At 41.6% G+C, this 27,802-nt stretch overlaps 2 protein-coding genes across 3 annotated transcripts in view; one reads left to right on the forward strand and one right to left on the reverse strand.

The window, feature by feature from the left end:
• Window positions 1–27,802, forward strand: part of efr3a (EFR3 homolog A (S. cerevisiae)) — a 578,128-nt gene that overhangs the window by 69,286 nt on the left and 481,040 nt on the right. The gene's annotated exons all lie outside the window — the stretch shown is intronic.
• The window catches only part of adcy8 (adenylate cyclase 8 (brain)), a 149,037-nt gene continuing 122,796 nt past the window's right edge, over window positions 1,562–27,802 (reverse strand). For both annotated transcript variants that reach the window (XM_049598475.1, XM_049598476.1), the window contains 5 exons: window positions 26,256–26,414; window positions 15,192–15,338; window positions 9,528–9,620; window positions 8,507–8,621; window positions 1,562–8,158 (listed from right to left, as the gene is read on the reverse strand). In XM_049598475.1, the coding sequence (XP_049454432.1) occupies window positions 7,659–8,158; window positions 8,507–8,621; window positions 9,528–9,620; window positions 15,192–15,338; window positions 26,256–26,414 (1,014 nt within the window). In that variant the 3' untranslated portion in view covers window positions 1,562–7,658. The remainder of the gene's footprint in view (window positions 8,159–8,506; window positions 8,622–9,527; window positions 9,621–15,191; window positions 15,339–26,255; window positions 26,415–27,802) is intronic.

Below are 27,802 nucleotides of genomic sequence, written 5' to 3' on the forward strand. Positions count from 1 at the left end.
CACTAACATGCTCTCTCTCAGTCAATTAAAGAATAAAATATATGACTAAGTAATATTTGCACATGTTCTCTATATTTTGTCACAATGCCACACCTGTCTATCTGATGAGTTAATGAGTTAATTGAAAACACTTTGTCCTCCTGATTGCTGCTTCTCTGACAGCCTGGTTAGGTTTCTACATGAACATGACTGTGAGCTGTTCTGACAGTGACCCTGTGACTAAATATTCACTTTGCTTTCACATGTTTTACACCTATAATAAGCTGAGCCCCTTTTGGGATCTGAAGACACTAAGTTTTTTTTCCCTAGGTGAAAGCTTTTTTAAAGACCTGAAGACATCCTGCCCGGTGCATCGATAAGTCACTGAACATTTGATAGGAGCAGCTCGTACAGCTTGTTGGTCGTCTCTGAAACACCAAAAATACGCTGACTTGTCACTAGAACTTCATGCAAAGTGCAAATGGCTATAATATGAACAAAAGATGACCAAAACGGCTTCAGTGCTCAAACACAATTTTTGTTGTTGAAAAAAGCTACACGGTCGACTGCATTTGGGATATAAACTGTCCATTCAAGTCAGGAAACTTCTTTACACAATTCACTGATGAACTTCAGTCTGTTTAGTCTAGATCTGTTTTTGAAGATATTATACGTCTATGTATTCAAAATCTAAAGAACAGCAGTGCATGCCATCAGGTGTGAATCTGATAATCACCCATCAGCTCAGGCAGTCTGAGTCCAGATGGTTTGGGACCGTCCAGCAGGTGTCTGCTTTCACGTCCAGCTCCTCCTCTTCACGCTCGCCTGACGATGTGATTCATCAAAACCTTTTCAAGAAGAAGACACAGTTTTTTCTCTGGTTCTTTCTCACTGCTGTGATTCTGATATTTTCTGCATCAAAGTGAAAATATGATGTAGTAGAGAGAGGATTCAGGGTTCTCAGACCACCTAGAAAACCTGTGATTCTTTAACAAGGCTTTCAATCAAGGAAAAGTGCCAAGAATGACAAAAAAATCCCAGTTTGTCATGGACTCTGCAGCCACAGACTTTTGTAACGTGATGTAATGTGAAGTGAAACTACTCATGCATATTTTATTCTGTTTTATTCTGCGCTACATATGAGATACTATCTACTAAGGTGGAGATACATTTTGACCAAGATTGCCTGCATAAAACAAACAAACAAACAAACAAAAACATGCCTTTCAGGGCGTCTGTACCGTGTTTTTATTTGCTGGATTTTATTTAACTGGTGTGCAAAATTGTTCTAATTTTGTTCTTCATTTGTTTTGAAAGGTGATATGTAAATAAAGTGTGTCTGCCTGAAATGAATGTCTGATTGCACATTACAGAAATCATGTGACCTGTTCCAAAATATGCTGTATGTGAGAAAAATGGTAAAAAAATCATGAATACAAGGTAATATTTTAAAAAATTAATTTGCTGTTTGTATATGAGCAGAGTTGACCGTAGGATGCTTCTTTGCAGTAGAACCTCTGCAAATGTGACAAAATAAAGGCGACCAGACACGTGGCTCATATAAAAAATTAGACCCCTTTTATTGTGTTTTCATATATAAAAGAAATACAAAAAAGAAACATCGACTCTGGACGAGGGTCAGAGCGGGACAGGGATTCTGGGTTTTGGGCAGGGAGCGGGTCGGTGGCGACATAAAAAGGGGAAGTGGGAAACGACAGGAGGAACATCGGACAGTCCGAGGGGATCATTCCAACAGACATCAAACAGACGAGGCAGGATGGAAACAGAACGCAGCGGTCCTGTCCACTCCCCCCCTCCTTCCCTCCTTACCCCAACACCTCCTCCTCCTCCTCTTCATCGCTCTCCTCTTCCTCCTTCACAAAGTGGAGTTTCAGTTCTACAAACATTTGTCAAAAGCAGAGCAGCTTCAGGAGGCAGAAACAATCTCACTGGTTGAGTTACACCTGAGTGGGAGGAGCCAGAGAAACTGACTTGCAACCTGAAAAACGAAGTAACTTTTTTAAAATACGCAAGTGACTTCATTCGTTCTTACAGGACATTCATGATGTTGAAAGGTGAAATGAGACTCGTTCACGTTCAGGCTGTAGCTGATCTCAACAACCAACTCATCTGAAATAACTAAGTAGCAACTTTTCTTTCCCGACACCCTGCGTTCACCTGGTTGTGTTTTCCTGTAAACAAGTTTCTGTTAACATTCAGTGTTTCTCAACAGAACACACTGAGTGTTACCTTGAGGTCTAACAAACTCCTTCCTCATAAAACGCTCAAATGGAAGGTTGATTTCTCTTTAATTTAGAACCTGTGTTGTTTACATCAACAAAGGGGCGGGCGATACATCAAATATACTCAGTGTATCTCGGCTTGTTCCTCATACCATGTACAAAATGACTATATCGCAAACAGCCTTGCTTTGGATTTTCAGTTCTCTCACTCTCACAAACACACACAAGGAGAGACTCACAAACAGGATGCGTCTCTCTCACACACACAAACACACACAGACACACACTCCTTCGCCCGTCCAAATCACTTTTTCCTGAGCGACAGTGTGTGAGCAAGAGAGGCGGGTGTTTTTGTGCAGGGCTGCAGGGTTGCATTTTGCAACCATGGAGCACCAGTTCGCCTTTAAAATATAATTAATGTATGGACTGAAGACCTGTTAGTGTGTTTCCAGCTTACAGAGAATAAATCCTCACATGTAAAAGTGTAGCAGCAACAGTTTAACTTAATGAGTTTAATGATGGTGTGAGCAGCAGAGGCATGGGTCTTTTGTCACTGTTACCTGCAGGGCTCCAGACTGCAACTATTAAGTCACGTTTGTGACCATGGAGTACCAGTGTGACTTGAAATATTATTAATATTTGAACTGAGGAGCTGTTAGTGTTTTTCTATCTTACAACGAATAAATCATAATCTTAAATCGCACCACAGTAACAGTTTAACTTGACGACTTTAAAGACAGTGTGAGCAGATGAGGCATATGTTTTTGTAACTGTTACCTGCAGGGCTTCTGATCTCAACTATTTAGTCAAATTTTGCGACCATGGATCGCCATTGCAACTTGCAAATACTATTATTCTATGAACCAGAGAGCTGTTAGTGTGTTTCCAGGTTACAGCGAATAAATCCTCATATTTAAGGGTGTGCGGTAACAGTTTAACTAATGAGTTGAACAATAGTGTGTTTCTGTATCTGCAGGGCTCCAGACCACTACTATTTAGTCTAATTTTTTTTTACCATGGAGCACCAGTGCAACTTGCAAATATTTTTAATATATGAACTGAAGAACTCTTAGTTTATTTCCAGCTTGCAGAGAATAAATCCTCATGTTTAAAGGCGTAGCGACAACAACAGTTTAACTTACTGCAGGGCTCTAGGCCGCTACTATTTAGTCTCATTTTGCGGACCATGGAGCACCAGTGCAACTTGCAAATATTATTAATATATGAACTAAAGAACTGGGATTTTTTATTATCTGCAGGGCTCCAGACCGTGGCTATTTAGTAGCATTTTACAACCATGGAGCACCAGTGCGACTTGCAAATACTATTAATATATAAGCTGGAGAGCTGTTAGTGTGTTTCCAGCTCACAATGAATAAATCCTCACATTTAAAAGCGCAGTGGCACCAGGTTCATTTTGTGCTAACTGCTAACATCTAACTATTGACCAGAAGCCTCAAGTTCAGAGCAAAAACATTACTCTTCCTGCCCTACATGAGTCGAGTGCTTCAAAATATCAGCATCAGTGGTTCCACTTTGATTTATTCAATTATATCAATACTTAACTTTATGCTAACAGTATTTTACTTGAATTCATAGTAACAGTACTTTCACTTTATTATGACAGTAGCTACTTCATATAACTTTATTGTAACTAGTCTTCAGTAGTTAGCAGGAGATTTCAAAATATTGAGATGTCTCTCATGTACTGTGATATGGCCTAAAAATGTTGCCATATTATATTTTAGCCACATCGCCCAGCCCTCTATCAACAGCAGCTTGTGGTATTCTTATGTCTTGGTTCTTCCTTGGTTTTCACTGCTAACTCCCTCGTTAAGATTATTTGCTGCTGGTTTACTGGAGGTTCCCAGCACCAGCTGAAAGACAATCAGGAATGCTGCCTTTATCAATTGCACCCCAAAGCTATGAACCAAACTGCCTACAGATATCAAGGAAAGCAAATTTGTTAAATATTTTAAAAGGAAAGCTAAAAATGTATTTTTTCACTCTAGCCTTTAACTAGTTGTGACTTTGCTGATACAGGCCTGAAACTCTCTCCTTATACACTTCATATGGCTGCAGTTCTTTTAAAATGTTGTATCTTACTTGATTTTATGATTTATGCTTTAACATTTTTATGATTTAAAGATTGATGGTTTTGCTAACATTGGGCTATGATACCGTACAGGTACTCTCTTTCATCTTATTTTTTGCTTTAAAATTGTATTTAAATGTCCTTTTATATTTACCTGCCTTGTTGGCCTGTTGTTCAATTCTGTCTTGTGAAGCACTATAATTCCTTTATTGTAAAGCACTTTTGCTGCTTTTTTAAAAGGTGCTGTATAGTAATTAAAGTTTATTATTCCTTTCCTTTGTTGTTACATTGCTGTGTTTCTTGGTACATTACTGCCACTTGTACAAAAGTGGAATAGTGCAACACCATTTGCAAGAATGTGTCTTGTCCATGGACGTATAAAGGGAACTGGACACAGCGCTGGAGGCGTTGCTCCGTTCATTCTTATAAAAGTTACTTAGTGGTGCATAAAGCCAAAACTGTTCGACTTCCTGGGTGTGAAATTACCCAGATCTTCCACACTGTGGGGCTGATAGAGCAAGTGCAACAGAGACTTAGCCGGCTATGTGGCTAACTTCCTGTGTAGCTCTCTGCTAACATAATGTGGTTAAAGTAATTTAATCATTCGGTTCTTCTGGACTTTTGGAAAGTTATCAGACCGAATGGAGCAAACTCTGATGGTGAAACAAGTCATTTTGTGGGGTTTGTGACACTCAAAAAAAGGTATCCACTGATTTGCAGATGTCTCTTTCACAACGTAAGTCTATGGGAAAAGTCTTTTTGGGCGCAATGGCATCACGTGATGGATCCAGACGTTGTAATTCTACTTTGGCCACAACGTAAAATTGGCTTCAAAGCCTGACGCTGTTCCTTTGGACTTAATTTTGCCACCTGCATGCATGTACATCCAAGAACAAACAAAACTGGGACCCACACATTCAAACATGGCTCTATCGCGCTGATAGTTCCCCAAAGCTAGAATGTGCTTCTTTGGGTTGCACGTAGCTGAACGTACAGGGAGACGTGTGGTTGTTTGTTTTATCTATATACAGATTACTTCAGTGTATTCTTGTCCATTATGTCGCAACAGGAGTTGGATCATCCAATCAGCTTGTTTAATGCTCAGGGGCTTGATTGACCTAATTTGCAATATGCAAGCTGCAATTTGCATCGTTAATCACACCAAACAAACACCATACTTATGACTCATGCATGAGCATATTAGAGCTCTAAAGGATTCACAAATTGAGCTGCAATTTGCCATCCACGCCACCGCCATTTGCAAACTGTGTGGAAGCAGCTCTCACAAACTGCTTTTGTAAAATGGGCCCGAAGTCTTAGGATTTGGGAGACGTACTCGTCCTCTGCAAACCTCTGCAGCCCACAAAACCCTTTCTCTGTGCAGACTGGTGGCAATGTTTACGAATACCTTTGTAGAACCATGATTAAAGCATTAAGAACAGAGGGTTTGCTGGAACCTAATAATGGATTCCATTTTACCCTGACAAGGAGCGACGAATGTATTTATCTCGTCTACACCACTGTCAGTTGAAATAGAAGGCGCATTATGACAAGCCCTTTGACTTAATTTAATCAGAGGTGGTGATAGCAAATGTGGATATCAACAATTGCTTTTTGACTAGTAAGAATTTCAAATCAACAAATCCATAATGTGATTTTGACGAGTGGGAATTTTAATTAAAGCTATCTACAAGTCTCACTCGTCTCAAATGTTAATCAGAGAAGGTAGTCAAAATGTTAATTCTTGATATCAACAATCAACAGTTTCTTACTAGTGGAAATTTTCATTGTAGATATCTGTAACTTAAATACAGTTTGTCAACTTTCACCACTGACTTCTATTCAGACTCAGTCCCAGATATCAACTATTCAATTTTGACCTGTTACATGGCATCCTAACTGGATGTGAGTGTCAGACGATCGCTCTGCATCGCATTACATCGAGCGCTCTCTGTCCAAACTGAATACGTTAAATATTGAACTTCATCACGTCATGTAAACAAACCATGGCAGCTGTGGCCTCAGAGTAACCACTGAAGAGACGGGTGAGGATGTACCTCCTTCTTATGCATATTCACAGTAATACTATTGCAGGTAACTTGAAGATATCATTGTTGTAGCTTCCAAACTATATCATACTACCATCTCTACTTTGTAAAAAGAGCTAGCTTGCTAGCATCCCACACAATTATAAGCAGAAACGTTCATCTGCTTGATGATCTCCCTCCAGCCAGATGCCAACTTATCGGTTTGGTAGTGAAATAATAAGGTATCCTGTAGTTCACTCCTCATTTAACCATCATGGATTAGCGGTTCCTTGTCCATTGCAGTGCTTTCAACACAATTGACAGAATTAAAATACAAACAGGGTGTCTGACAAAAGGTCAGCTCAAAACGTTAGCTCACATCACATCCAGTTACGACACTGTGTAATGATTCCAAGCCAACATATCAATAATGTAATTTTGACTAGTTGCAGGTCTAATTAATGAGATATATAACTCAGTTCTCTCCAACTGAAATATCAGTTGTTGATATCAGTAATTCATTTCTTACTATTTGCAACTGTTCTTACATTACAGATATCATAAATGGAATTCAAGATAACCAAAACTTTATTCTCGCTAATTTATACAATGTAGACATTAGCAAGTTGTGTATGTGGGAACAACTTTTTCTGTGAATGCTGCAGGTTATAGTGAAGCTGATTTGTGTTTGAAATTGTTGCTATAAAGCCATGTTTAATCTGTGTTTAATGTGTGTTTTGAATCAACTCAACTCAACAGAACTTTACAGAAACCCCATCACCAACTAGTGTTTTAAAGGTGTGACTGCAGAGTGACACTGACACGCCACTGCACAATTATAAATGCACACAACAGTGTAGTGTAGGCGTAGGCTCTGCATAGAGCTGACACACAAGTATAAGTCGTTACTAGTCAGCCCTAAATGTTAAAGGACTTGTCAAAGCATCAATGTCATCCTCACTTTTGTCATTTCTGTCTGAAATAGATTCCTGGTTCTGATACAGGAACACGATGTTCCTTTTATTAGCCCTGCCTACAGAGCTGTTGTTCCTACTGGGGAAACAGAGGTCAATGAGCACAACACCAGATCAACTTGAACTCAGAGATATTCTGTGCTGCCACTCAGACATCTGGAACCGGGTGAAGCTTTCAGTACTGGAATGCTAAAGTTGCTATGACTCCTAAAGAACTTCCACCTGCTTTAATGTTACGTAGCTGGAAAGCTGCACCCACTGAAGTTTAACTCAACCCCTGGGATTGTTTTTGCCTGAAGAGCAGCTCTGCCTGTGTGGAACTGAAACTCCAGTCTGCTCTTCAGGACAGCTCAGTCTTATCAGCTGCTTCCGTGTGATGACCCCCTCCCACCTCGGAGCTACCGGGCGCTAACAACGTCCTCCGGTTGTAGTGGTGGTGGCCCTTCATGATGCCCGAGTTGTTGTTCTCGTTGAGGATCTGCTTTTGCTTCTGCCTGTTGAGCGACTGCACCAGGCCGAGCACAACGGCTGCCAGCGAGTACTGGCCGGTGATTTTGCGTGGCTGCAGGATGAGCGGGTTGGGCTGCACGCGGCCCAGCAAGAAGTGCGTTCGGATCTTGCCCTCCTGCTCGCTGATGCCCTTCACGTAGATCTCGCCGCGGTACTCAAAGGCAAAGCCGCGCTCCTTCAGGATCAGGTAGGTCTCCTCGGGTACCTGGATCTTGCCACTGACCCCTGTGCTGTCCATCCGGCTGGCCAGGTTCACCGTCTTCCCCCAGATGTCGTACTGTGGCTTCTTGGCACCGATCACACCTGCCACCACTGAGCCGTGGGCCATACCTGCCAAAGACACAGATTCAGCTTTAAAGGGGATGCTCAATCATTTTAGATACTCACTAGTAATCAAGGTTTCGGCTGGACTGCAGGCTTCTACAAGTCGTAAATCTGCTACAGTTCAGATTTGGGTGTTGACTTGCACACCTGAAATGAATGAACCTGAGCTGCTTTTACCACTTTATTGTGTACTATGCAACATGTCTGACTGAGCGCTGAGGAGATGAAGCAGTTCATGACAACAAGACACAGCATCCTAGAAAAGACGCTACTGCTATATCAGAAAAAAAGACAACAAATGAGGAGTCGAGGTGACAACAGAATGAATCTCCTTGAATGACACAGAGCTCTTACCAATCCTCAGCTCAAAGTTGTTGAACGAGTGCTTGTTGATCTCCTGGATGCTCTCGTTGAGCGCGATGGCGAAATCAGCCAACGCACACAGGTGACCCCATTTATCTTCACATTGCTGCGGGACACAGAGGAGAAGAGAAGAAGAGTCTGAGTCAGCTGGACGTCAGGACCGGGCTGACGTCAGGGCCGGCTGGAGGGCAGCGTGTTAGAGATTAAACTGGAAATTTGACACTTGAGAGATAAAGTGTGTCGATGTGTCAGAGAAAACTGTTTCCAACCTGGCAGTCAGAACTGCTGCTCGTGTGTAACACTGACAGTCCTGATGTCACTGCAGTGGACGGGGAAGGCACTGACGTATTCTGGGTGCATGGACTGACTCATGTGTCATACTGCCCATAGATCTACAGAGTCCTTTTCAGTTATTTTTCATTCATGAATGGAGCCATCTAAATTGCACATTTCTCATTTTACACCATCTTTTGTTTAATAAAAGTTCTCATAAAGCTGCTTTGTAATAAAAGCTAAATAAAGATGCAGTTGAGTTCATTTTGTTAAAGCCTCTGTTATCAAGGTTTATGTTGGTTCATTTTTCACATTAAATTCTGTTTTGTGAAGTGCCTTCTGAACTGCCCTTACCTCAGATGCATGGCGTCATTTTTCAGCAGAAGCTCAGCTATAACTCTGACATCTAGTTTTGTAAATGTAACAAAGCATAAAGCTGCCATAAACCCAAAACACAAGCACATAATACATTCAATCAATTTTTACTCATTATACTTTGAGTTAATGATTAAGAAAAACACATAACAGACAACAGGTCCATCTACAGTGAGTTGATGTCAGTCCACCAGATACATTTGGAAAACCATAAAAAACTTCTCTTTGCAAATTTCTCTTTGTGTCTTGTGAGCCTCGTTAGAACACGATATTCCCTCCTTGATGCTCACGCTCAGCTGTTACAGCATGCAGGTTTAGAACACACTGACTGATAGGAGTTCAGATGAAACCTGGATGATCTCACCTGTTTTTCAGGCGACAGGCCAGAGACAGCCATGTAGGTGCTGCCAATTGTCTTGATCTTCTCGATGTCCTGGAAACGATCCTCACCGAGTAACTGTGACAAATCATACAGTGACACGTGTTAACTTTACTGATGAAATGATGCCAACACTTGATCAGTCGCCATGTTTACATGCACAGAATATTCAGCTTTATGCCTTTATTCTGAAAAAGACAATATTCCTATTAAGCTCTTATTCCACCAATACTCCCGTTTACATGCAGCCGTGCATACTCAGATTAATGAGCCCAAACACCAGTAGCGTAAGGTAGTTAGGACAGGACCTGTTGCACCCTGCACTAGTTGAAGTACACAGACAGAGAGTTTTAGTCGTATATATATTTTATATGTTGTATCCACTTGCAGATGTGCCCAGCTTGTCAGTCTTGAGAGATTTTACACCCAAACTAGCTGCTGTAAATCGTCTCGTCTCATTACATGATTAAACAGAGACATGATATTGGACAACAGCAACAACCATATTAACCAGCAGTCATCATCACATATCTGTACATGACAAAAACTACGATAGAAAATAGGAAATGTTTTGTTTAACTAAATGGTTATTTATAGTTAAATTATTTTTATAGTTTATGTGGAATAAGCAATGTTGTGATAGATTGATGCTATTTTCCAAAACCAGAAAACCATGACTGAGGCGGGTTTGCCTTTTTGGGGGGCATTTAGAGAAAATCACACCATTTTTGATTTAACGTGAGTTGTTTATTAAAAACAGGTGTATTTCCATCAGGGCCGATTGCTCTGAGACAACAAGGGAGGCTGAACTTCCCCTAAAATTCCATAGAAGAAATGGTCAAATATACACTATTGAATTTACATTAAAATAAAAATTAACATTGCATTAAACGTGTGCTAGGATGCGTTTCACATCATGACTATGATGTTCAAACGTCAGCTGTTTATCACCAGTTTTCAAACGCGACCTCCCTGTCATACATTCTCGTGTCAGCACGGTGGACGCGGAGCCTCCAAGCATTCCTATGAGACAGCGCTGAGCAGGTTTTTTTCATGCAGCAAAGCGAGACGCTCATTGGATAAATGCAACAAAATCATCACTTCCAGGGAGGCTCAGCTTCCCTGGGACCTAATGGAGCGGTAGGCGGGAGAGGACGCTCGGTGTCTGCATGATGATTGGAGGAATTGTCTAAAAGGCTGAACCCCTTTGTGACTGACAGCGCTTTGGGAATACACACCGGCATCATCGCATTTTGAGCTCAGTCCCATGCGGATATTTGTGAGTGGAGTCTTCTGACAGAGTGCCATCCAGAGTTCCTTATTTCCACAGAGATATAGTTGAAAAAGGGCTTCAATTAAATGTTCCTTTTATAAGTTACTGCCTCGCTACAATATGACACATTTTATGACGTAAACTTAAAGTGAGCTTCCCCTGTTTGACAGACCAGGGGCCCCAGCACAACCATCCTGCCTGCACTGTCTATATTTATGCCCCTGCCTAACATGTCATTTATCACATCAAAATATAGAAACTTGGAACAGCTACAGCTGCTTGTTATTGTGCCTTTTTGCATCATACAGGATTTTTTCCAAGTTTCTTCCCAGTGGCGGACTTGTTCAATCATGCCTGTCTCTTTCATTCCTTTAGTCACCATCTTGAAAAGCTTGGCATTGCCATATTTGCACATTTTCTGAAAAAAAAGTGTGTGTTTTCAAGTAGGTGTGTTTCTCCTGCGGTTGTTTTGTTTACAGCGCATCCATGACAACACAAAGAGCTGACGGATAAGATACTGTGTGTCTCAACTGAGTAGTAGTACATATTATGAACTTGCTGTATGCACGTCCAAAGAATGCTATTAAAACACAAACTAGAGCACTCGGAGAGCGCAGACCTCTGCCAAGCAGCTCGGATTTCCTGCCATTTTATTATTTTATCCACTTCGCTTCAACCGATCACCACCAAAATTATCATCTGTTCCTTGTCCCATTATCAACCTTTCCTGAAAATTTCATCAAAATCCGTTCAGAACTTTTCGAGTTATTTTGCAGACAAACAGACCAATGCCGGCAAAAACATAACCTCCTTGGCGGAGGTAATAATATGGGCACATCCCACATGTCTTGATCGGAAAATGAGACTTTAAAAAAAAGGTCCGATTCTGAAATTCCAAATGAAATATGCTGTGCACGTTATGAGCAGCTTTTTCACTTGAGAACACAAACCATCTTCGTCCAATTATGCAACTTTGGAACAAAATTAGCGAGTCTGAAAGCACCCTTACTGGACTCAAGAATTTCCACTTCTGACGAGAAACACAAAAATAAGATAAAGTTCCGTCGAGCTCAGTTTCCTGACAAAATGTCCCGTTTCAATTTCCCTCCTCCAGCTTTATGTCACGCAGCATGAACACAGGAGGAATCAGCATGAGCACTGACGTAGCATCTGAACCTGCATAGATGAATCAAAACAGCAGATGTACCAGTGATTAATTATATTCAGTTTCACATGTGATCAACAGCTCTGCTAACTGTCCTCTGATCTGAACGTCTGCTGCTGATATTAAGCGCCACGCAGACATCTTCCTGTCTGTCTCTCTCACGGCGAGTTTCCTGATGGAGAAAAGAGAAGTCTGTTCATGTCTGAGGAGAAAGTGAGGAGTGTGGCCTGAGGCAGCACAGAGCTCAGCTGGTGTCTGTCTGTCTCTGTTCTTATTAGGACACTTTGACATTTTCTGTCAGACACTCAGTTTGGAGGCTGAATCAGGACCGTGAGCTCCTCCAGACCTCAGTCTGTCCACAGAGACCTGAGGTGTGTGGGAGCTGTAGGAAACGTCAGCGTGTGCGTGTTACACGCTGTCAAATCTCAGTTTTTCAGGCCAGTTTGAGAAATCAGGACATTTTAAATGTTTAAATGTTGTGACTAACACAGGCCGGGGTATTACGCAGGAGAGTGAATCCTGAATTTAAAGAAAGTTCAGCTGGTCTCTATTGTGTAGTTGTGAGTTATTCACTGCTATTGTTACTGAGAGCACAGCCTCTGTGTGTGTGTGTGTGTGTATGTGTGTGTATAAGTGTGTGACACAGAGTGGCAGAGCTCTCCTCTGGGCTAAATAGCAAAAATGCTTCAGTGACGTACGTCTTAATCTTATTGTAAATTAGAAACAAAGTTGGTGATATAAAAACTGTACAACATAACATTTATGTAACGTAAATGAACAAGAAATATATCTTCTGGATTTCTCCAATACTGATAGCAGAACCATCGGAGCTTATCAATACTACGGTTTTTAATAATACCAGGTTTCAGTACCCATCTCAACACAGCGAGCAGATGAAAGCGTTCAACAGTTTAGTGGACTCTAACTATTTTGTGTGCCACTGGGTCCACGACTACAACGACTGCTGTCTTGTTTTTGCCCGGGTGAGTAAATGTGCCTCACTATAACTGTCTCTCAAATCTCCACATAGATGCACTGCTGTCAGGCTAATGTTGCTAGCTAACGATAGCTAACTTCTGCTACTTTCTTCTACCTGCTCGGTCAACTGTTCCCAGAGGTCCGGTCAAATGCTGTTGAAAATCTGGGCTGTGGTGGCTAAAAACATGGAACTCGAGGCCTGTTCAACACAATGCTTTGAAATTAGTCGACTCTGCTCCTCCACTGTGGAGTTTTTCTGTATCTGTTGCTGTTATTTCAGTCCTTTTCTTTAATTCTCCTTTTTACATCCTGCTATTACCAGGACTTAAAGTGGCCTTTGTTTTTCCCCAGTTTGATCGATGTGAACAGCCGTAAACAGATCAAATCGTGTGTTGTTGCTGTTTTCAGGGGGTCTGCCCATTGGTCCTACATCCCATTGTTCCGACCATATTAAACTCATTGTTCTGAAGTCCCATTGTTCCGAAATCATCATGATGCCCTGTGGTTAAGGTCTGGTTAGGTTTAGGCACAAAAACCACTTGGTTAGGGTCAGGAAAAGATCATGATGTGGGTTAAAATGAAAAAGAAAGTGACAAACACATAAGCCGTGAGTCTGCTTTGCCTCAAGCCTTTCCCAGCTGACCCAGAGCCGGTCGCGGCGCACCATACGCCCGCCACGAGCCATTCAGCACTGCGGAGAGCTCCCCACACAACCCCGACCCCAGAGTTAATAACAGGAGGTTATGGTGTTTCACTCTCTCCTCTCTATGACACTTGTATCTCGACCAGTAGCCTACTTTTGTTGCGTTGCTGATCCTCTATGGTACACAAATACAGTATAGCCTAGTATAATCACATATCGGAACAACGGGACGTTGGAACAATGGGCTGTCGGACCAATGACATGGACCCGTTTTCAGTGAGTAAAAACTGACTTTGGAACAGGAAATTATTTTCTGTTAGACTGAAATGATATAACTTAAAGGACAGAGTTTGGGACTCTCTTCTTGTCTGTGATTATTGACTTGTTGACTGCTGTTTGTTGCACACATCACCTCTTTGGCTGGTTATTTCAGTTACTTACAAAAAACAGATTTTCTAAGCAATATGTTAGTGTGTTGTTGTTTTATCCCTTTATGAAGTATAAAACACTCTGCTTTAGGTCCACCCCAAGGACAAAACACCCAGACATGAGCAGAGTAATGTAGTGTATGCAGTTCAGTGCAGCCAGGAATGCACAGATTTATACACTGGGGAGACAAAACAACCACTCCACAAGCGCATAGCACAACACAGGAGAGCCAGCTCCTCGGGTCAAGACTCGAGGAGTCTCGAAGAGGAGTGAAAGAAGCCATCTACGTCAAGCTGGAACGACCATCGTTAAACAGAGGGGGTGGCTTACAACACTACTTATCCCCCACCTACAATGCAGTCTTGGGATCCCTCCCCAGACGACTTCACACCCATTCACCCCTGGTCCCACCTGACCCTAACGACTCACATGGTGGCCAGGTGGGTCAACGACTCACATTGTGACCTTATCGACTCTGAAACTAAGAGCTCACGTGACCCCTACGACTCTGCCAGGGTTCCCACCCACACAGGGTTTATAGCCTGCAGCTACGTACCAGTCATTTAGAACTGAAGAAGATTCTTGGACGAGAGGCGAAACGTCTTCAAGAAACGCAACAAGTCCAGTTGCCTACGCTAGCAGCACTTACGTTTACCGTTTACTGAAACTTGAACACTTTTTGATAAAGTATTGTACTTCACTTCTTTTTATCGCTGCAGTTCTGCTGTTATGGCTCAGGCAGGAGGATTTTATATTTCAGTTTGCTTTGAACTTTTTCTGTCACTGGAAAATCCCTGAGATGAACATATTTTTGGAGAGAATCCTGAACTGACAAACCAGAGTCTTTCTATTACAGAGCTTGCAAATCCTTCTGTACATGGAAATTAATAGTGGAAGTTAGCTCATCGCTGGGTTTATCTCAGCGCTGTTTTCTGTAGTGTTTAGTGTCTTTTCTATCTGAGATAAATGCCTTCTGATAACCTGCAGACGTAAGCTCCCCTGTTGTCTCTGCCTTTGCATTAATCAGTTCTAAAGTGTTCTGGGGAATAAGCTGGAAGTTGTAATCAAAAACGGACGACGCTGACGCCGAAGATGGTCCCCTGCATGTTCAAAAGTTGGGCTGAAGTGGCAGTGGGTGCACTTCAAAGTCTGCCGTCTCACCTCGTCAAAGTCTGCAATAATTTCGTTGAGGAGCCTGAGGCACTCGACTCCCTGGTTATTCATCTCAGTCTGGGAATAGAAGTCAGCGAAGCCCGGGATGGATGCGAACATCACGCCCACTGCGTCGTAGGACTGGGAGTACAGCTCCTGTGGGGACAGACGTCACACTTTGAACACTCACTGTCACATTTTTTGTTCATATACAATTTATTTAAAGTTTTTTTAAGATTATGAGTTTTTGATTTAGTGTTTTTATGTAATGTGTTTTAAGACTTAAATAGATAGTTTGGATTTTCTGAAGTAGGGTAGTATAAATATACTTATCCATCGTCAGCGTATTAGTGCATTATATTATTCAGAATTCAACATGGAAGCTCAGCAATGTACTGCTGTGGAGGGGTCAGCAACAAAACATATTTTAGCCACCTGGAATAATCAATATCAGTTTAAGTGTATGCTATATTGAGAGTGTTTTCACCACTTCACTTTTCCATCAGACAGCCTGATAGAAATCACTGTCTGACACTGAGGTTGAGCAGTGAAAACATTCTAGGAATAGCATGCACTAAAACTGATATTGATTGAGGAGGGACTTTTTATAGGTGGCTAAAGTATGTTCTGTTGCAGCCCTGTGTCCACAGCAGTAAATTGCTTAGCTTCCATATTGGACTCCAGCCCGCTTCTCCAAACTGGAGCTACGCCAACTGACTTCTGCTTTATGTAACACACTGTCTATGGTAAAGTACCTCATACAACCCCACTTTAAAAAAAAATATGAAGAATCCCTCAAAACTCAGTGTTAAGAAATGCTTTGAAATAAATTCTGCCATCTGCACCAGAACCTGAGGTTTGAAGGCTCTGCTATGCTCAGGTACATGCAGGAGCAGAGCAAATAATTCTGCAGCAGGTGAGGCTGCAGCTGCACTACACACTCTCCACCACCGGGGGGCAATGTTGACACATGGCCGCAGAGCAGCAGGTCTGCTGACATGAAACATGCCCTCACATACTAATGTCACATGGTGTAATTCATCACACCATCACGGGAATATTTCACTAATAGGCTGGTAAACATAATGTATAAATAATTAAGAAGTCAGAAGTCAAACTCCTCTTCCTCTCTCTCTCTCTGTATGCTGCGTGACTTTTCAAATTAATTACACTTATGAAAATAAGCCTCAGACTTTATAGTGACCTCGTCACTGGCATTATACACGCTTAATGAGCTCAGTCAAATGTCAATGCTTCAAAGTGAAAGTTGGTAAAAGTCACACTAATTGAATTTCACTCTTTAGCATCACGTCTGTCAGCGTTCTGAGGTTATTTACGGTTTCATCCTGAGAGTGAAGCCCGGGTGATAGATAGGTGAATTCACGTGGGAGGCGTGAAAGAAACAAATGGCACAAAGATTATTATATTAGTAATCCTGTTAGGGGTCGCAGCAGGGGGGCTGGAGCCTATCCCAGCTGACACTAGAGGCAGGGAACACTCTGGGCACGTCGGCAGACAAAAAAAAACAACATTTATGCACACATTCACACCTACAGGCACTTTGGAGTCACCAAATAACCTGCATGTCTTTGGACTGTGGGAGGAAGCCAGAGTACCCAGAGAAAACCCACGCTGACACTTGGAGAACATGCAAACTCTGAGCAGAAGGGCTCCACCACCCTGGGGTTTGAACCATGATCCCTCTTGTTGCAAGATGACAATGTGACTGCACCACCATGCATTTTCTTATTTCTGAGTAATTAGTGCCGTAACGCACTAGGATTATCTATTCTAAGTAAGTGACTGCTCATGCTGCTGAGCACCAGAGAAAGAGAAATCAAGGTATACTGATGTAAAAAAGGAAAAAAAAATCAAAAGGTGTGTGAGAGAGACATGGATCAAGAGAAGAAGGACGGGGGGCAAAGAATTTGGTGCTACACCCCTGATCATGAAGTTCATTTTAGAATTGATGTTTTTCTGTTTAAAGCAGGAGCATGCTTCGTCAGGCTGAACACAGGTGAGTGTGCGCGGGGAGCGCTCTGAGATGTTGGTGTGGTTGTTTCCTTTATACTTGTAATTACACATGGAGAACTTTTATTGGATCAAACCAATCAGCGTTTTTGAGATTCACGGATATTTACACAGACGCATGATTCCAGCTTCACTTGAGTAACAAACTGATGACTCAATGTTTGTTGTTTTTTTGTTTCTTTGTGGTAAAATGGCTTCAAATCATTTCTAAAGTAAGTAAACAGCTTTACTTTTTCCCCAAGCCAGCCAGCAGCGAAAAAACATGTTGGAATTGTACGTTTAAGAAAACTTTTTTGCATCTGATGTTTCTAAAGTGATGTAATAAGCTCACTTTCTCACAGCTTAAAGCAAATTAGATTTGAGACTTTTAAGATTTTTTTTACTGCCATTTGGAACGAAAATTAACATCATTTTTACAATAACCACAATTTAAGAGGAAAAAAAACATCATCATGAACCAAAATCATTTTTTTTGTAACATAAAACATGACTTTTTTGGCTAAAGTAGAAAGAAATATGATCTACTTAAAGGGATAGTGCACCCAAAATGAAAATTCAGCCATTATCTACTCACCCATATGCCGAGGGAGGCTCAGGTGAAGTTTTAGAGTCCTCACATCACTTGCAGAGATCCAAGGGGAGAGGAGGTAGCAACACAACTCCACCTAATGGAGGCTGACGGCGCCCCAGATTAAAATTCAAAAAGTTGTTTGGAAAAACGTCATTTGAAATGACATTCTTCCAAACAACTTTTTTTGTCGGGGCTTCAGGACACTTGGATCACTACGGATGAGCAGTATGGAGATATTTTGTGGTTTCCATTATGTGTTTTTGGACATTTGAATCTGGGGCGCCGTCAGCCTCCATTAGGTGGAGTTGTGTTGCTACCTCCTCTCCCCTTGGATCTCCGCAAGTGATGTGAGGACTCTAAAACTTCACCTGAGCCTCCCTCGGCATATGGGTGAGTAGATAATGGCTGAATTTTCATTTTTGGGTGCACTATCCCTTTAAGATGCTGAAAAAGCTTGATAAAAGCTTGTCAATTTGTTGTTAGATTGGAAGTGGTAAATGTATATGACTGTTGTTGGTTCTTCTGTCCTGACATGCATGATAGTTAACGTGAGAGGCATTTGGCAAATAATTAAAAAACAAAACAAAAACATAATACGAAAGAGCCATTTTAATACTAATTGCCTTATATGGTTTTTTAAGGATCCTTGGGAACCCTGTTGTAATTGGGAGGTGGGGGGGGGGGGGGGGGGTAGATGGCGTGACACGAAGGGGGGGGTGCCTACCTAGCTACAGACCATTGTTCAAGACCAACAAACAACAATAAGGTTGACTTTCAGCAACCTGTCACTGCTTTTCCAGCCTTGAAAAGCAGCTGTTCTTTACTGAGACATCACAGCTTTCCCGCCAGGACTGTGCCACCAAAACTTGTTATTTCAAGCCAAAATCTGATCTTTTGCTAACCATGACCGAATGATTTTTCCCCCAGCAATTGAGTTGTTTTTTTACCGAGAAGAAGTCCCATCTATAATATCAAACCCAAACTGCTTCCTAATATTTATTCTGCCACTTAAAAGAATGATCTTGAAGGAACACTTCCCTGACAAAATGATCATTTGTAGATCAATTAGTCATATGTTGTTACCTTGAATTCATGAAGAAAACTTTGTTCTTCTTGCATGCCTTCATGAAAAACAGCAAACATACTGATTCATTGATCGATTGAGGACCAAAACTATATCAAAACATCAGTTTAGAACTTAAAAACAAATCATGCAGTGTAATCCAAGTCTTATTTATCCAGTCATAAGCACAGTACTTCACAAACACATGCATTTTCACAAAAAAACCTTAGTATTGAAGTCTGGCTTCACTGGTTCACTTTCTGTTCAGTGTTAAATAGTAAGTTTCCAGCAGCATGACTATACATGATCTACAAATGGTCCTTTTGTGGGTGAAGTATTCCTGGAGAGGTTTAAAGATTTCAGATTTAGAGGAAAAAGAGATCATTGAAACAGGACTACAAGACATATTTAGCGTGACTGAACACGGGCTATACTTCTCTGCTTTTAAGCACCTTTCTTATTTAAATCAGAGACACCAAGCCATCACACAGCGCAGGAGAAACATGAATCTTTAACAGATGACAGGATGTTTGTCCTTGAGCAAGAGCCTGCTGACAATAAAAGCTACCAAAAAAAGTCTCAAAATGACACTGACGACATAAATGACACTCAGCTTTCTGTCACCTGATTAATTCCAAAGATTGTCAACACCTGTCCAACAGCCTATTAATGACCCAGTGCACTAGTGTCTAAATCACAGAACAATAATCAGCCTGTTTAATAATGTAACAAGTGATCAGGACCCAACCTGTCCTAATGGATGCATTTTTAATCGTGTCCTTTTTAATTAGGAACAGGCATGGGAGCAGAATGATATCTCCTCTCCTGACATTCATAATTCATCCGCCGCGAGCCTTTTGTTTGGGAGGCAACGGAAGATTGGAGGAGCTGATAATGAAGGAGCCCTACGAGGACAGGCGAGGACAATACCGCGATTTGACTCTGTCGTGTGATAACCGTCCTGTCTGCCGACCAGCACAATCAGTCATTATCCAGCTGGTAAAAAGGAAGAATGCAGCCAAACTGAAGTGAGAAAGAAAGAAAAGAGGCCATTTTCTTGTCACTGTTTTTTTCCCCCACTAAAAAAAAAAAAAAAAACAACCTGAAATATTTGACTTTAGTTTTTTGTGTGAACTAATGTCAAACCCTACTGATGGATATTTGACAAGATTCATCCCAAAGTCATCTCATCTTTCATCTTAATAGCTGGCAGCTCATTACAGGCGTACACTGAAATTATCAGTCACCATTTCATTTTCAGGTTTTCACTTTTAATGTGTAATTAATCTCTTAAATCTCATTTTAAACAATCATGACTCCCAGAGGATGAAACCTAGTCTCCTGACTTTTGAGCTAGTGTCACTGTGAGGGAAATTTGCTCCTTAGCAAATGTTTACATGCTAAAACCGAGACAACAAACATGATGAACTTTAATCAGCAGATGTTGCCCCACAACATCAACCAGTGGTTTGTGGACTCCCATTTTGAAGCCTTGAGTTTGGCATTTTAGCTGCCACTGTCTTAATCTTGGAGCCAGACGTCACTATATCTGGACGAGAGGGTAGAGTTACCTTAACAAAAACCGCTAGCTTATTTTGAGGGGATTGACTCGCTCTTGAAGCCAGCCTCAAGTGGCCATTAGAGGAACTGCAGTTTGTACCAGAGGTTGCTGCTTGACATTAACATTTGGTGTGTCTCAAATCACATACTTCCGAATACTGTGTGCACTATGTACTCATTGGTGTAGTGTGCAAATTTCGACAGGGTAGTGTTGTCTCAAACCAAACACGGCTGTTGTGCACTCACTGGAAATGATGACCGCAAATTAGCTAGTTAGCAAACTAGCATTCACGTTATCGTTCGCGGCACCAAATCACTGTTGCTGCTAAATGAACCCAATAAACATACTGGTGGCTTATATCCAACAACAGTATAGTGGTTCTTAGTAAAAAACACACATGTACTTGTACAATGCAGCGACGTTCACGGTCGCACAGTCCTCAGCCGCCATTTCCAGTTTGAGAAGTGGTCCCTCCCCTTCCGCTACGTAGCCAAGATGGCGACCATTGAGTGCAAGAAGTGTCCATAGTTCCACACTCAACTTCTTGACCGTTTTGAGTGCACCATCCGGGTACTCATAGTGCACTGCATTTTCCCATACTTCTCAATGTGAACGCATTTATGCACTCAAAATAGTAAGTGTAAGTACAGAAGTACGTCATTTGAGACACAGCTATTGTCACTGAGAGCATGTTAGCATGCTGATGTTAGTTTTAACTCAAAGCTCCACAGATTTTCCCAGTTGTCCAAATTTCTACCTCCAAGTTGCGATTCCAGTGTGCAGTGCCAAATGTTAACAAAAAACATAGCTTAATGTGACAAACTGACCTTTCTTTGGCAAGTGTGCCCTTGAACAGAGTAGAAAAAACGCCGCAGGGGTAACAGACGCCACTGTATATTTTATTTACAACACTTTTATACTTGGAAACGTTGTACAAATACTGTAGTCTTCAAAAACATTCCACTCCCCTTTACTTATTGATTGAAATATACGCTTTCACAGGTGCTGCCACTGTCCTGACGTCACACAACTGCTTCTTTATGAAGTTGAGGGAAATGGATTTGCCCCAAGTCCACAAGTAGAAACTACGACTTTGAGTGGTGTTCCATTCTACTTTTTCTAGCAAGTCACAAATTTTCAAGTTCTGAAACATCTGTGAAGCAGCATTTTACAGCCTCATAAAGTCACTATGGCTCTAAACTCTTGAATCAAACTATGCTATATGGCCAAAAGTGTTTGGACACCCCCTCCTATTGGTGGTCTCCACTCTCTCAGCCAGCCCATTTCTACCAGGTACGCAAAATCAAAAACACATCCTTGAAAATATTTGTAGTAAAATGGGTCGCTCAATCCAGTCACCACATAAGAACACAGATATTATATGATTCTGCAAAACCCAAGATTTCTTGCATTGGCTATGAAGGTAAATCGTGAGGTGCAGAATCAGCCAATACGTTGGATATACCTGGGGATTCTGTGCTCCCACAGGATGCCTTCTTTCCAATAAATCAGTTGGTCAGATTTCTACTCTCCTAGAACTGCCGGGGTCAACTGTACATGCTGTTACTGTGAAGTGGAAATGTCTACGAGTACCAACAGCTTCAAAGTGATGAGCTGCACAAGCTCACGGAACGGGAAAAATCAATTGTCCTCAGTTGTAACACTTACTGAGTTCTAAACTGCCTCAGGAAGCAACGTCTGGACAAGAGCTGTGCGTCAGGAGTTTCGTGGCATGGGCTTCCACATCCGAGCAGCGGTTCATGAGACTCAGAGCACCAATGCCAAGCGTGGGCAGCACTGATGGAAAGCTCACTCTGCTGTAGTGGAAATGTGGTGTCTGCAGTGATGAATCACGCTTCACTATCTGGCAGTCTGGGTTTGGTGGGAGAACACTACCAGCCTGAAGGCGAAGTTCCACTTGTAGAGTTTGGTGGAGATGCTTAGTAACAGTCCAAGGAAATCTTAAAACTATAGCATTCAGTTATCAACCAACAAATCATTATTTATCACATGGAATTATACAACTCCAGTGACATGTGATCCCATCACCTACTTTAACTTGTGCGCTGTAATTTAGTCCCTTTTTGCATCCTCTGCTTTATGTTTTTGGAAGGTTCTGGTAATTTGTGGTTTCATTTTGTGGAATGCTTTAACTGTCCACACAGCCTGACCTCAGTAAGATGTGAGGTCATATGGTCACAGAAACTTGACACAAAACACAGACAGCTCTGCCCTGCAGCCACCTCTGAACGGTGTATATCAGTGATCCGCAGCACGAACAGGACAGCATCTCACATTCCCACTGTCACAGCAGTGCGTACTCACAGTAAAGCACACGCCTTGAATGGCACTGTCAAAGATTTAACCAGGTTTCGGTGAATCAAAGGTTATTAAAGTTCTTGGAAACGGTTCCAGCAGGGAGGTAGTCCAGTTTATTTTCTAACGCTTGTACAATAGCAGGATGCCAGTTTAGCTGGTACCCATCTTTTTCTTGATGTTTACTGATGTTTAAATTTGAAAACCTCAACCTGGCTGGCAAGAGTCAGCGTGAGGAGAGTTTACAGACTGGTGAGTGACTCGCAGCTACACGCGACCACTGTCCAAAGCCAACCACAAAAAGCACCACCTACACTTGCAAAATTCAGACCCTAAATTTAGCACAGATTTACCCCAGAGAGCCGACTGGGAACACCCAATCTTCCAAATATGTGCCAGCAGTTTGTTCCTGTTTCAACATGACACAAAGTCAGGTCCATAAAGAAATGGGTTTTCCCAGTTTGGTGTGAAGGAACTGACTGATCTGCAGAAAGACAGGACCTCAACACCTCCCAACACCTTAAGGGTGAACTGGACTGTGAGCCACACCTGATCACCTGACATCAGTGTTAATCACCACTGATGTCTGATTGGGAGCAAATCCCTACAGCACTGTGCACCCACTTTAAGCTACGTAGTGCATGTCACATTAATCACAACACATTCAAGCATTTAAGGATCTAAAGCATTATGTAATAATTTGAAAAAAAGTTCATGTAATTTAGTGGTAAATGGGTTAAAACATGCACTAGCTTTACAAAAGACCCATCTTAATTGTGCGCTCCCATTCCAACGAGTACAGAACAGCTCAAGCCAACAGAAGTTAGAAGCACAAAAGGAGAAGGGCAGCACATATGAGGTGAACAGAAAGAAAAACTCTGTGAAGTTTGACTCTGCAGAGCTCGGGCAGCTGAGTCACTCCTGCCTCGGAGAGACAAATCAATGTGTTCTCTGCTACCGACTGACAACATGTTATTAAAATCAAATCAAATGCACACAGCAACAAAAAAAGCTCCCTGGCTGAGTAAACCCCCCCCTCCCTCCCCCAAATTCTCTGTGTACAGTTGTTTGAAAAGCAATTATGGAGCCTTTTCTTTTCTTTGCGGGCTGGAACACTGAGGCTCAGGGAACAAATTGGGGACTAATTTTGGAGCAGGTCTGCGGTGAAAAATAAGCTGAAAGGTGCAGATGTGTGAGAGGAAATGCTGCTCTGTGCTGAGAACTGAAATACTGAGCATCAGAGTCATTATTGTGTTTGCAACTGTCATTTAGCCTACTGGATAGTTTACTGAAAATATTCATCTTTGTTCGTATTGAAGGTTGGCAGAGGAGGTCTTGAACTTGGGTCTTATTCTCCTGGTTCTGTCCATCGTTTCTATCAGTATTAAATATGTTTTACTCACAACATTAAAAGACACTACACCAGTGGCCTGCACCACTGTGAGAATCTATACTTCTGCAGTGGTACGCAAATTAAGCATGGCTTTATAGTGACAAATTTCAAACACAAATACTCGCAGCATTCACAGACAAACACTTGTCTTTATCTGGACACATTTTCCCCACAAATACAACATGCTAACGTTATTAGCACAAGCCTATAACATTTTACATTGCAAAAATTAGCCTAGCCGCCAGCAGACATTTCCTCTACTCATATGAAACCAGGGACAACAGCAACATTTAACAAAGGCAACGTTACACAATTTGGCTCCATAACAACTCACAAGATTCACCAAGACAACTGTCTAAACTGTACACGTTTTTGCCACAATGTACAACATGCTAAAGTTATTAGCGTTAGCCTATGACATTTTATATTGCATAAATTAGCATAGCGGCTAGCGGAGTTCTCCTCTACCCATAGGAAGCCAGGAATAAAAGCGACATTTAACAAAGGTAATGTCACAAAATTTGGCTCCATTAAAACTCACAAGATTCACCAAGACAACTGTATTATACTAGACAGATACAACAAACTAATAGCCTGGAAATCCAGACCCAAATCTAGACAGATTTAGGGTCTGGCTATGAGTAATGAAAATGGCCCAACACGAGGGGCAGCACCAAGCATGCATTTGTAAATATCACTGCACGCAATTGGATAACACTACGACCAATCAGAACAATACATGGGGTGACGTATCCAGAGCTTAGCTACCAGCGGAGCTAACTGGTAGATTAGACTCTTGCTGCATCCCGTCGGCAAAACAGCAAAAACGTCCTTCTTGCAAAGGAAAGACTCGAGCGCCGTCTTCTGTTCCTCTTTTAGAGAAAAAGCCAAGTCTAACTCGTTCATTGTAGCGGCCAAAGCTGTTTCAAACAACTGGTGTTCATCCGTAGCCATCTTGCAATGTTTACTGACTGATTCCAGACTTCGTTGTCACAGCGCTGTCGTCATCTGTTTAGCTCGCCTCTGGCCCGCCTATATCAGATACACTGATGTGATTGGTGCAGCTCGGTTTCATGGGCATAGGTAATGAGCATCATTACTGACTGCCAGAGTGACTCGCTGAGCAAATTCAAATTGTGCTCTAACGAGAACTCTGGATTTCCAGGGTAACAAACTAACATCTCCTCGACGAATATGAAGCCAGAAACAACGACAACATTTAACAAAAGTAATGTTACGATATTAGACTCCACTACAACTCACTAGGTTCACAGACAAAACAACTGTCTTACGCCACACACATTTTCCCCACAATATTCAACACTCTAATGTTATTAGCATACCCCTATGACATTTTGCATTGCATAAATTAGTGTGGTGACTCACTGACTTTCCTGTACTCAAACGAAGCCAGGATAAATCACACACAAGATTCAACATGCTATTTTGCAGAGGCTTTATTGTCTTCACTGTTTATTGTTTCTTATCTGTGAAATAAAAGTAAATAAAAGCTTCATTTCCACTGAGGGAAATGGTTTCAGCTCACAAAAATAAACAGGGAGATGTTTAGTTACATTTCCAGGGAGGTGCGCGTTAGGCTACGGTGGAGGGTACGCATCTATGCAGTGTCAATTTGATGCAGAAATATAAAACCCGCTTTATTTTGCCTTCCAAACTGGTCTAAGGTGAAAATGAAATGTGGCACTTCAAATGAGTTTAGACAGATAATCTCTCACAGGAAACAGTCGGCTGTACTCACTCATTTTGTTTCTCTTTGTCAAGATGAAATTATCGTCACATTGTAATGCTGTCAGAGATACTTCTGAAGAAAAAAACCCCCCTTGGTGTGTTCAGGTGTTAGTTGAGCTTTGAGATTCAGTTCCTAAAAAGCATCACCATCATAAGCTGCAGTATCGTATCCTCAAAACGTGAAGATAAACATTTAAAACAATATCATGTTTGTTGGTTGTTCATTGACAATACTGTGACAAAAAAAATATATAAAAAATACAAAAACAGTATGAAATGAAGCAAACAAATATTCATGTGATGTGTACATGTTTCATGGCTGTCTGTGAACCTGAACAGACTGTTGCTGCGAGGAAAGATAAAACAGCGTGACTGAGTTTTATGCAGACCTCGTTGTCCCGGTCCTTCTCCAGGAAGTGGCGGGCTACGTGGCTGGGCAGGATGTTCCTCAGCATGTTCTCGTTGTGTTCTCGCAGCTCCTTCATCTCGTTGATCTCCTCTTTGGCCTGGACACGCCACAGGAAGTCAAGCCGGGCCGTGTACTCCAGCTAAAGATGGAAGACAAAAAAAGTTTGTGACGCAACAACTTAAGAAGCTGGCGGGTGGGAGGGATGGTGGATGGGTCCAATATACATCAGACTTGTACCCAGGAGCCCAGTGTTCGCTTGCCATATGAATGTTGAGCCAAATCACATTTTTTTCTAAACTATACCACATGTTTTTGTTGCACAAAGAAATGGACGATTAATGTTGGAAGTTTATTTTGAAAAAGATTATATCTAATGAGCAGAAGCTACATTTCCTGTGAAAAGGGAAGTGTATTCTGAGAAGACACAAAGGAGTAAATTGACATGGCATCCCAGAACGACAATAAAAGACACAAAAACCTGGTCAACATTATTTCCCATTTTCCCCAAAGATCTGATGCTACTTCTCAGGACCCGAAAATCCATACTCCTCCTTTCTTCACATCCTTTGTCAGACCTTCCAGCCATGCCGAACACTTTATGAATAATTGCTTAAAAATGTAACCAGAGATGAGTGGAAAGTCTGTTGTTGACATCCTTGAGATGATGGAAAGGCTGAGCCGCTGCTCTGGAATTAACGGCTAAATTTAAAAATCCGTTAAAGGTTGGATCAATTACGGAACGCAAACCAGTGCGATCAATTTGAAGTGCAGCAAAAGGATTCTATTATGCAACATAAATTGCTTTTCTGAATGCACAATTAATACAAAGTCATTTGAATACATTAGAGCCAAACAAAAGTCAGGACCATTTAGTCTGTACTTGCAGGAGAGAGGAGGGGGAAAAAATCCTGATATTGAAAATTAATTTTGAGGGCAGGCAGATAAGCCTGTGAGGATCTGAGCATCTCTCTCTGGCGACTGGCGGAAACAGTTTTGTGATTAATCTTGGTATCAATTAGTCCCTTAATCATATGAGTGAATACGAAAACTTCAATCTCATTTTCTGTTTTTCTAATTAAGAATTCAAAGCCTGCAGGGCTGGTGTGGCAGCGGGATAATGAGATGGTGGCCAGTGAAATAACGGGTTGCTCAGGTGTTTACCAACATGACCTCTGCAGTGCACGCACACACAGACACACACGTTTAAAACAGCCTCTATTAACCCGAGAGAGAAGTATAGACAAAAATCACTAATAAAGCTTTAACTCAGCATTAGAGCTGCTGTCATCTCTCACACTGTGTAATCAGGTTTACTGCAGAGTAATGATCAGCTGCACCGTCATATGCTCTGCTCTGACAGGCCTTCACCCAGCGAGGATTCAAATATATAAGGATATTAAACTCAGAGCACATTTAGACACAAGCCTGGACACAGTGTTTTTATTTGGACAAATGTGGAGAGCAAATAGGAATTTTAAATTTTTGGAGACTTCCTTTTTCTTCACTAAATTTCTGAGGGATTTTTTT

Source organism: Epinephelus fuscoguttatus, linkage group LG15 (genome assembly GCF_011397635.1).
Source record: "Epinephelus fuscoguttatus linkage group LG15, E.fuscoguttatus.final_Chr_v1".
In the NCBI taxonomy this organism is placed as follows: domain Eukaryota; kingdom Metazoa; phylum Chordata; class Actinopteri; order Perciformes; family Serranidae; genus Epinephelus; species Epinephelus fuscoguttatus.